Source organism: Macrosteles quadrilineatus, unplaced genomic scaffold (assembly GCF_028750875.1).
Source record: "Macrosteles quadrilineatus isolate MER2022 unplaced genomic scaffold, UCM_ALF_1.0 Scaffold_2__2_contigs__length_208266976, whole genome shotgun sequence".
Classification (NCBI taxonomy): Eukaryota; Metazoa; Arthropoda; class Insecta; order Hemiptera; family Cicadellidae; genus Macrosteles; species Macrosteles quadrilineatus.
This window is the reverse complement of record NW_026542595.1, coordinates 56,567,870-56,578,986: the sequence shown is the minus strand read 5'-3', so window position 1 is coordinate 56,578,986 and position 11,117 is coordinate 56,567,870. Positions and strand designations below refer to the sequence as shown.

General features: G+C 33.6%; 2 protein-coding genes across 2 annotated transcripts; one reads left to right on the top strand and one right to left on the bottom strand.

The window, feature by feature from the left end:
* Positions 1-26: 26 nt before the first annotated feature.
* Positions 27-1,982, top strand: LOC128984232 (uncharacterized). The gene is made up of 4 exons (XM_054403533.1): positions 27-63; positions 195-613; positions 663-892; positions 1,481-1,982. The coding sequence occupies exons 1-4, from the start codon at positions 27-29 to the stop codon at positions 1,788-1,790; spliced, it is 996 nt and encodes a 331-aa protein (XP_054259508.1). The 3' UTR covers positions 1,791-1,982.
* A 1,539-nt stretch (positions 1,983-3,521) lies between these two features.
* LOC128987144 (bombyxin A-3 homolog) lies at positions 3,522-10,989 on the bottom strand. Its single transcript, XM_054407869.1, has 3 exons — positions 10,972-10,989; positions 5,421-5,589; positions 3,522-4,613 (listed from the first exon to the last, which is right to left on the bottom strand). The coding sequence occupies exons 2-3, from the start codon at positions 5,587-5,589 to the stop codon at positions 4,405-4,407; spliced, it is 378 nt and encodes a 125-aa protein (XP_054263844.1). The 5' UTR covers positions 10,972-10,989; the 3' UTR covers positions 3,522-4,404.
* Positions 10,990-11,117: the final 128 nt, after the last annotated feature.

Sequence of the window (11,117 nt, the reverse complement as noted above, 5' to 3'; positions counted from 1 at the left end):
AGATTACAAAGTGTTCACTCACCACCATGTATGTTCAGGCCACAACATTCAGGACAGACAGAGGTCAGTACGTGCTGGGTGTCCAGACCCAACCTCAAGGTTCACTGTTCCTGTGGCGGATGTCAGGCCTGAGATTTACTCTGGTGTAGGAGTTTTAGATTACAAAGTGTTCACTCACCACCATGTATGTTCAGGCCACAACATTCAGGACAGACAGAGGTCAGTACGTGCTGGGTGTCCAGACCCAACCTCAAGGTTCACTGTTCCTGTGGCGGATCTCAGGCCTGAGATTTACTCTGGTGTAGGAGTTTTAGATTACAAAGTGTTCACTCACCACCATGTATGTTCAGGCCACAACATTCAGGACAGACAGAGGTCAGTACGTGCTGTGTGTCCAGACCCAACCTCAAGGTTCACTGTTCCTGTGGCGGATGTCAGGCCTGAGATTTACTCTGGTGTAGGAGTTTTAGATTACAAAGTGTTCACTCACCACCATGTATGTTCAGGCCACAACATTCAGGACAGACAGAGGTCAGTACGTGCTGGGTGTCCAGACCCAACCTCAAGGTTCACTGTTCCTGTGGCGGATATCAGGCCTGAGATTTACTCTGGTGTAGGATTTTTAGATTACAAAGTGTTGACTCACCACCATGTATGTTCAGGCCACAACATTCAGGACAGACAGAGGTCAGTACGTGCTGGGTGTCCAGACCCAACCTCAAGGTTCACTGTTCCTGTGGCGGATGTCAGGCCTGAGGTTTACTCTGGTACAGCAGCTTCCTCAGTTCAACCCTGTAAGCATTGCTGCTACCACAACCACTGGACCTCACATAGCAGTGGCCAACCAGCATCAACTAGGGCACTCTCACGCTGAGTCGATCAATATATTCAGGTAAATGTACAAGGTTGATCCATTGCCTTTGAATATACATTGTACATCTGTATTGTAGAATATTTTTACTACCTATCTCTTTAAACATTGCAGATGATTTCTTTTATAGTTAGGAATCCTTTGAATGACGATCATGTTATTACTGAGACCGCAACTTATTTACAGGTGTTGTTGCGACTTTGACGATCATTAATTTAATACCAATTATATAAAAATAATTATTTTCACAAGGCCTTCGCGGGCCGGATGGGGCCCACAGGCCGTAGTTTGGAGACCCCTGGTCTATGACACTCCGATGATATATGGCCTTGTAGGTCTGTGGTATCAGTGATGTTGTTATGTTATGCCCAGCGGGTTCTGGCCCAGAGGCCCAACAGACTCATGGATTTAAGCCCACCAGATGGTATACCCAGTGGTGGGAATGATTCCCCTCTATCAGAGCATTTCTTCCCCCTCTTGGAGAGATTTCTTTCCCTTTCTTGGGGGATTTCTTCCCCATTTTTTGTTTTTGCTGACTTTTTCATAGGGCTTTTTTTCCTATAACCTACAAATATCACCTGTTTAAATGTTACACATTATTGTTCACAGACTAGATGAGAACACCTCTCAGTTACGCCTGTGGCAGAGTCTGCCTGTAGTCTCTCCTCTGTCAGTGGTATTTAGCAGTCTGCCATCATCAGAGTCTGTGTTGTGTGTATCATCCAGTGTACCTGCGTCTCCTCTACTAGTGTACATCTACAGAGGTCTAATAGGCTACCAACACCTCTTGTCAGACCCTACACTACCTGTCTCTGAAGATCTTCAGTCTTTCACAGACTATCATCAGCGACACTTTCTAGTCCTCCACTCCAATCAGACCGCCAATATTCTTAAAGCTGAGTTTGAAGGAACTGTGTGATCCTCCCCTAAGATAGTGAAAATGTATAAATTACTATAACATTTGTGATATAATGTGATTCATAGCTTTATTTTCTACCATAAAGTATACAAATTGTAAGATATTTATATTATGGCTTATTGGCTATATTCTATATATATATATATTTTCTATTAGCAATTGAAAGTTCCTAGAAGAATTGAAGAGTCTTAGTTTCTGTGACACTATAATGTTATCATGAATGTGATGTAAAATTGTAAGATATATTTCAACCAGATCATTTTTTAAGTGTGAAAATTTTGTTAAAACAATATAATGTTTTGCTCTTCATATGCATATTTACTCTTTCCTGAAAAACATTTTTGTAAGAGTTCAGTCACCTTAAATATTAGGTGCACTAGTTTTTGCTGGCAATAACCATATTGTGTGTCTGTAACAAAAAAAAAAAAAAAAAAAAACTGAAAATATCACCGTTTTTCTGTAAGCAATAAAAACCAACATTTACCAAAATTAATTACAAAATTTTTACAAACTGACTAGACATAGGATAACAGATAACCCCCCCCCCCTCCCCAAACCTTCAGGTCACCGGAATTCTACCCCCCTCCCCCCATAGAATTTTACGCCTAAAGAAAATCTGACATCACCATGACGTAGTACCTTGAGAGCCCTTAAGTTTGTTCGGAGGTGGAATTTTACCCCTTTCAGAGCATAATAAATTATATTTGCAATAAAAGCTAGAATTTTAGCCCATATAACTAAGGTTTCAGGAAACTGTTGATGTACAGCCCCGAATTTCACCCCCTGAAATTTTGTCCCCGGTATTTCACCCTCTTACCAGATATATAATTTGGTGAGAATCATACTAAGTTATGTAATAGTGTTTAACTACGGTACTTCCCTCAATTGAGATAAAGAAACTATTATCAAAACAAATGTGGTGGCCCTTAACATGTACTGTATTGGAAACAAACTGTTTTTGGTGATACTTAACAAAAACAGTCTTCATTATATAACAGTAATTTTTTATGCAAGTTAACATAAGGTCTACAAGTTTTTTGTTGAACGAATATACCCTTTATGACCTTCCTCCTCCCCGTCTAAAACTATACTCAGTATATACACACATAATTGTCATTCCCAAAATGTAAACTGTGCATCCATATCTGGTATTTTAGAGAAAAACAACATATTTTCATTTATTTGCCAGAGACTATTTTAAGCATGATGAACTTTACTGTTTGCACTTTGTTTTTTACCAAACAGTTATTCTACGGATTAGTTTTATCAAACCAGTAGACAATTTTATCTTCTGTTTGTCAATGTGTTTTTTAGGAATGTCTTTGTGACTTGTAAAACAGAAATCGATTATAGAGCAGGTCAAGCTAAAGCTTTCGAACAAAGAAGTCAGAAGAAGATTTGTATGACACAGATCAAGTAAATCAGATCAAATGGTTTCACACATCAATAATCTTTCTAACAACAGTTTAATGGTAAACAGAAGCAAATTGAGTTTTTTACATTAATGAAAATTTAAAAAAAAAATTGTCATCGTAATGTAGCCTTCAATAAATTGAAGAAAGAAAATGCACATGATTGTATGGGTGTTATTATTTTTCAAACTGTTTGGTAGGCTTTCCATAATAGCTGATCTCACTAAAATCTAAAATCCCTGATTTATAGCAAAAGGTTGAGGTCAATTAAAATGTAAGTCAGAATAAAACTGTACCTATATAATATTTATTGGAGTTTTTCAGTTGTCTTAAATGCTATTAAATTATAATCTTGAAAAGATACCAGTAATGTAAGGTAAATAGTTAATATTACCAGTAATAGACTACAGTGACAACTAATAGTTCACATTTGAGTGAAGTCAGCCAACTGGTCTAATGAAACTATAGCGTATAGAAACTTAAAGAGTTAAGAAACAATTACAACTGAATTTGCTAACTGCTAAATTAAGTCTTACAGAAAAACAAAATGAAAACATTTCAAAATTATCTATACATATTTTGCTATTGTAGTAGGAACTAGTACCTCAGTCAAGTATGTTTAGAATGTGGATACAGGAAAGTGTGATTTTCATTATGAGAAATCTTAGTTCAAAAAGGTGTTTCCAATTGTTAAAGATATACAAAAACATGACATAATGGCTGTGAAAAATAATGGAATTTTTGGTTTTAAACATTTAATTATTAGGTACCTATATATTTTGTGAATTTGGGCAGAAATATTTGTAAACTTCAAAGATCGTCTTATGGTAGAACTTTTATAAATATGTAGATTGTTCACATGTGCGTGGTCTAAATCGATTATAGGGGAAATAATAAATCCTAGAGTGGTTTAGAAATTAACTGAAGCTGAATATAGAGCTATGAGGAATTTTGGTATAACGGAGGTTCAATGAGTTCTCACAGATTTTTTTGACAAGGCTCCCATTTCGTTCCTAAATGTTGATTGGGGAGCTGCTTTTTCATTTGGAATATTGCTAAATAAATATGTATACTTTATGAAAATAGTAACACTTTCCTGAAAATAATTAAAAAGACTCCCTGAATGTGTCTATGAACTATTTAGTTTATCTTGTAACAAAAAACATGCACTTTTAACTGTGAAGAAAATAAATGTTTCGAAGTTATGAAGGCCGTTGACCGCAGTAGCTGGAGAGCTCGTCTATTGTACAAGGTTTGGAGCAACATTCGTCAGCAACCCCTCGAGTTTGTCGGCGGAAGTACTCTGGAATCACTGCAAAAGCTTTGGCTCTGGACCGGAACGGATAAATCATCTGCGGGTCCTCCATGCCAATGAGGTTCATTACCCAGTCTTCGTGACCTGAAGTGCCGTCTGCAGAAAACACAGTTGTTTGAAAAAATACACAGAATAACTGTACACAAAAATACATAATATGTCATCATGTACTACTCATCATGTGCTACTTTGTTGAGCATTAAATATGTTACTTAAGTTAAATTAGGGAAGTCCCTATTTGTAGTTTTGGGAAAGCAGATGGATCAAAGTATAAAAAATAAAAATGTATTTAATGGAACCAGAAATTTAAAAAATTAAATTTTTAGGATTATATATAACAAAATTAGACATCTTTTAACTAAAAGAGAGGAAATACAATAACTTTGATAAATACAGGATTTTCAATATACTCATAGCTAGTTAGAAAATACACTTATAAAGCACTTGTCTATTCTATTGTAGCATATAATAACAACATTCGTGATAATAAAGTCCAAGAATTATTTAAACTGAATGTACAGCAAAACAAAAAATCAAACCCCAAGTGTCCATCAACATTCTTCTAGCGTTTAGGACAGATACCTGTAGTTTATTATTTTAGAATATGTTTACTTTACTATATTATGCTTCTTTTGGTTCTTGATATGGATTATCTTGTAAAAAATATGTGTCATACTAAAGCCTCTGATAATAATTACCATTAATATAGTGGAATCTAAAAAGCATTCCTAAACTAGAAAATCTACCTACACCACCAGTTTTCAGGATGGTTGTAGTTGTATTTTTCTTCATATAATTCTCTTTTATGGGAGGCATACCACAAAACATGAACAGAAGAATTTATAGGTTTATTAATTTGGGAAATGAATTTTTACAAGTAGACAAACTGTGCAAGGTCTTTACCAGAGGAGCTTCTCTTATAGATGCTGTCACACAGGAACATGAGGTTCCGTCTGAGCTCCTTGCCACAGTAGTGCTTGCGGCCGCTCTTCTTGTCTAAGGCAAACATGTCGTCATCTCCATACGAGAGCGCAATCAGTGATGAGAGTGCAACTAGCAAAAACGTTCTCATCTGCAACAAAGCAGTAAAAATCTACTGTCAACGATCAGTTATACATCTTAAGAGTTATCTAGACTGCAAGTACAGTAAACCAGCTACTTTGGATGGTGATGATACAGTAGGTGATGTAAAAGCAAGGTTGCAACAGTTTCTTACAACATGATGATTTCAACAAGATGCTTTCTTATAACATGTATTAATTTTAGTATTACACTAGTGGTATGAAGAGTGTTTAATTAATACTATTGTCTTTTTTCTGGAACACCTTGGATATTGCAAGGCTAGCCTGTGCAGCATTATCAGACTATGAAAACAAGGGTTTTACCCATTAAAATTAAAAATTAAAAAAAATGTATAAGTTTTTATACATTTAAAATTGTTTTTCCCATTTTTTTTCCTTAAAACCATATAATTCAAGAAATTCTTTCCAATCCATCATCGACCTTAATAGAAAGAAATAATTTTGTAAATTGAAGTGTTGTTACATCTTTTATGGTTACAAAGATAATTATTCACAAAATTTAAAATTTAAAATCTTGTTGCAGATTGCTTTTTTTATGAAAATATTTTTATCAAATTTGAATTTTTTTTTTCATGCTAAGCTATGAAAATTTCAATTTAAAAAACACACCCATTGTCTTTCCTATAGCAAGCAAATCTAAGTACTAATTAAAATTATGTTTTTGAAATAAGAAATAAATCTGACAATTAAGGGAATGTTTTATTGGAAATCCAGCCAGGAATCAGGTAAATGGAAATTCGCTTAGTCTGCAGGTTTGCTGTGGCAGGGGTATTTAAGTGTGCAAGGAAAAAATGATTTACACCTCTTATGGATTTATTTGAAATTGCACGATTTCTTTGAGTTTAAATGTCATATTTTTTCATCAAAATGTTGTCATCATATTGTTAAAAAAATATTTTTGTCAAAACTAGACCCAGCCAATATTGATCGTTGCACTTTCAATAAATTATTGGTCCTGGCTAATGGGAAAATAGATGTTCATTGTATTATTACAGCAGGTAATTTACAATATTTTTAAAAGTTTAATAAACCTTTATTTAGAAACATTAAAAGCTAGAAACGTTAAATTCCATTCTAAAACTTTTTTGGCAAAACGGTCTTTAACCTATTAAGTAACTGAGCTAAATAAAAAAACCAAAAAAAATTTTAAATTAAAAGTTTTATCCATTTAAAATTGTTTCCCCCATTTTTTACCCTAAATTCTAAAACCATATGATTCAAGAATTTCTTTCCAATCCATTATCGACCTTAAAGAAAGAAATCATTTTGTAAATCGAAGTGTTGTTACATCTTTTATATGGTTACAGAGATAATTTAAAAAAATTTAAATTCAAAATCTTGTTGCAGATTGCATCTTTATAAAAATATTTTTTTCAAATTTAACAATTTTGTTTATTTTATGCTATGCTATCAAAATTTTAATAAAAAAAACACAACTCATTATCTTTCCTGTATCAAGCAAATCTAAGTACTAATTAAAATTGTGTTTTTTAAATAAGAAATAAATCTGAAAATTTTAGGGGAATGTTTTATTGAAAATCCGTTTTTATTAAGACGGTCTTTAACCTATTAAGTAACTGAGCTAAGTTTCAAGTTTGTTGCTCAAACGGGTTTTACGTTATTATCAGTTTAGTAACAATCTAATTCAGACAGACAGACGACTAACAACGCACTTTAAGACCAAGTTTACTGATCTTACAAAACAAAAATTGCTTGTTACAAGTTATCATGTGTTCTTAGTAACGATTTATTTACATTTTTCAAAGTAGAACAAAGTGTGCACAACAACTATCTATTTGTATCTTCAAGAAGAACTGTTTATATTGGAATTAATACTAATTTGAAATAATAACTTCGCCAATATATCTGAATTTTTAATTTTTATGAGGCCTTTCGCCAGCTATGCTGGCATCATCAGACACATCACAAAACTGAAGGTTATGTTTATGTTTACAATTATAAATTTTAAAGAATATAACATATGGGTAGTTAAAAATAAAAACTATTCTGTTAAGTACATTATTTAGCTAAAGTTACAAAAATAAATCATATATGTATAAAAATGAAATATCAAGTAGAATTAACTTATAACTTTGTAAATTTAGAATTTAGTAATGTTACATTTCTAAATTCTAAATTTACAAAGTTATAAGTTAATTCTACTTGATATTTCATTTTTATACATATATGATTTATTTTTGTAACTTTAGCTAAATAATGTACTTAACAGAATATTTTTTATTTTTAACTACCCATATGTTATATTCTTTAAAATTTATAATTGTAAACATAAACATAATCTTCAGTTTTGTGATGTGTCTGATGATGCCAGCATAGCTGGCGAAAGGCCTCATAAAAATTAAAAATTCAGATATATTGGCGAAGTTATTATTTCAAATTAGTAACTATTTGTATCTTGCCGTTTATATAAAAGTTTTTTACAACATACAACCTACTGAGCGGTATTGTAAGTGAAGTTAGGTTGTTGTGTTGTAGGCCTAATACGGGTGAGGTTCATAATGTCCAAATTTCACAAACTCCAACGTCTAAAATATTAAATAAACAGTGCGTTTCATAACCTCCAAATTTCATAAACTCCAAAACTATAACTTTCAAATAAGCACCGTTTCATAATGTCCAAATTTCACAAACTCCAACGTTAATATATTAAATAAACAGTGCGTTTCATAACCTCCAAATTTCATAAACTCCAAAACTATAACTTTCAAATAATCACCGATTCACAATGTCCAAATTTCACAAACTCCAACGGTTAAATATCAAATAAACAGAGCGGTTCATAACCTCCAAGTTTCATAAGCTCCAACGGTACAGTCTCTGCCAGAAGTCGCTGCAGAGGTTGCCGTGGTTCGGTATGTAGGCGCTACACGTTCTACTGTTGTAGCGGCGCAACACGAAGCATCATTGTTGCTCCGTAATTGCTTTCTTAAGAGTATAAGGATATATTCTTAAGAGTTCCCATAGTCCGATCATGCTGGTTCGCAAACTCGTTCGAATAAACGTAGGATTACACGTTTGTACCAAATTTCATCAAAATCGGATGATTTTTGCTCGAGTTATCGCGCTAACGGACACACATATAAATATATATATATATGAATTTGAACTGATGGTGTTTTTGGTCTCTAGGGACCTCAAAACGAAAAAGTAAATCGGTCCCGGGACCAGGTCTTACCATGAGTACTACGGTAATAGCTTATTCCCTATAGGGGAAATTCGCTAAAATGTAAATTTGATTTGCACATTGTGTGCTAACACATATTTGAGTCACACAGCTGAGTGTTCTTCAATCATTAAAATGTACGTATAATCAGTAGTTGAGCGCTGGCGAACGGTGCCTGCTTTCTGACTGTGGCAACCACTAGAGAGACTTCTGGCCCAGACTGTACCGTTGGAGGTTATGAAATTTGGACATTATGAACCGCTCTGTTTATTTAATATTTAAACTTTGGAGTTTGTGAAACTTGGACATTGTGAAACAGTGATTATTTGAATGTTATATATTTGGAGCTTATGAAATTTGGAGGTTATGAACCGCTCTGTTTATTTAATATTTAAACGTTGGAGTTTGTGAAACTTGGACATTGTGAAACAGTGATTATTTGAATGTTATAGTTTTGGAGCTTATGAAATTTGGACATTATGAAATGCGCTGTTCATTTAATATTTTAAGCGTTGGAGTTTGTGAAATTTGGAGTTTATGAAACGCTCCCGCCTAATACACCGTCTGCGAGGTTACATGTGGTTAGCAGTCAACTGGAAAGTGATAATCTATAAGATCAGCTGATTTTGATAACGCAGTAGGATGAGCAAAAAGACGGTAAAAGAAGAAAAGGACACAAGAAACTTTCCAGTAGGGATGTGTCGATGCCATCCTAGCCATCTCGATGCCACCGATTCTGGAACATGTAGGGATATCGACAATTGATTGTCAAGAGTTAATGCAGATACAGTACCCATTTCTGGCAGTGGATATGAATAATTTGAATGTGAAAATCGATAGACAAATTTGACCATAGAACTTCAAATTTTATGCAAAACATTGCCGTATCTAAAAATTTGTAAAATAAAGTACGTATAAACACGGCTAGCCCATAAATTCGGAAAGAAAATCCAGAGACGGTACAGGTATAGTATTGCACAATAATCCAATGCATGATATTTAAAATATTGGGAACATAGTGGGTCGTATAAACAGGGTGTTTCGAAACTCTCTCCCGAAACTCCGTGGGCATGTTCCTCAGGTAAAAACAAACGAAAGATATGCAACATGAACATATGCACTTTATCACTTCGTTTTCCATCTGTCAGTGTGTATGTATTTTTTACATAACATCCCATAACTGTGGAACTACTAGAGTAGCCATCTTCAAACTTGCTACATGTATGATGACTAATAGGAACTAATTTTTTCCAAAGCACCAAGTTTCTACATTGTATAATTTCAAAATGGCGGCCATTTTAATTTTGCAAAGCTTAATAACTTAAAAACCATAGGATTTAAAAGAAGTAAAATACGACAAAAAGGATGGAAATTTAATTCATTTTGTAGAAATGTACTGTTTTTATAGAGTAATAACACAAATATCGAGGAAAATTTCATTTTTATAATGGTAATACCTTCTAATTTATTAAATTTGCCCAAATTATTAGTTTTAACTTTTTTTGCAATTTTTGTTGATTTTAGTTTTCTTAATTTTTGTTATGACCCTATACAAATTGTACGTTTCTGTAAAGCAAATTAAATGTCCATCCTTTTTGTCACTTGTAACTTTTTTACAAATCCCATGCTTTTTGAATTATTAAGCTTTTGCAAAATTAAATTTCAATTGCCACCATTTTGAAATTATACTAAGTAGAAACTTGATGCTTTACAAAAGAATAGTTCTTATTAGTCGTCATACACATACCAAGTTTGAAGTTGGTCCCTTAAATGGTTCCAAGGTTATGGGAATTTATGTAAAAATATATACACAGCGACAGAGGGAAAACGAAGCGAGATAGGGCATATGTTTATACGATTTTTGTTGTTTGTTTTGACCATCGTTTTGATTTAAGAAACATGACCACGGAGTTTCGGGAGAGCGTTTCGAAACACCCTGTATAGGTTCCTTTATTCTTAAAACCAGTAAAAGAAGGAACGAAAGGTATAGAACCAGTAAAATATAACATTCATTGATCGTAATTTTAAAGAAAGTCGTTTAAAGCGACCGATTTTTAGTCAAAAGAAACACCTGGAAGAACTATAAAATCCATCGCCTCGAACAGGTGCTATTGACCACGGCCGTATTTAGATTGAGTGGGTGGAAAATTGAATTTAAATGTAAAGTTCTAAAATTAGATTCACTTACCTCGACCTTCCAAGGAAAAGATTGTCAAAGAATGAGAACTTTTAAAGCGAGATAGTCCTTTTATACAATGTTATTTGAGGACGGTCGATCCAAGATGACAGAGTAATTGTATCTAGTCGGGTGTATATAATCTGTGTAATGGAAGA

Excerpts from the sequence above, each read along its gene's own strand:
- LOC128984232 (XM_054403533.1), top strand. The coding sequence starts at position 27 with ATGTATGTTCAGGCCACAACATTCAGGACAGACAGAG. Across the intron at positions 614-662 it reads GGCCTGAGATTTACTCTGGT|GCCACAACATTCAGGACAGA; the intron begins GTAGGATTTTTA and ends ATGTATGTTCAG. Across the intron at positions 893-1,480 it reads GAGTCGATCAATATATTCAG|ACTAGATGAGAACACCTCTC; the intron begins GTAAATGTACAA and ends TATTGTTCACAG.
- LOC128987144 (XM_054407869.1), bottom strand. The coding sequence starts at position 5,589 with ATGAGAACGTTTTTGCTAGTTGCACTCTCATCACTGATTGCGCTCTCG. Across the intron at positions 4,614-5,420 it reads CTATAAGAGAAGCTCCTCTG|ACGGCACTTCAGGTCACGAA; the intron begins GTAAAGACCTTG and ends TGTTTTCTGCAG.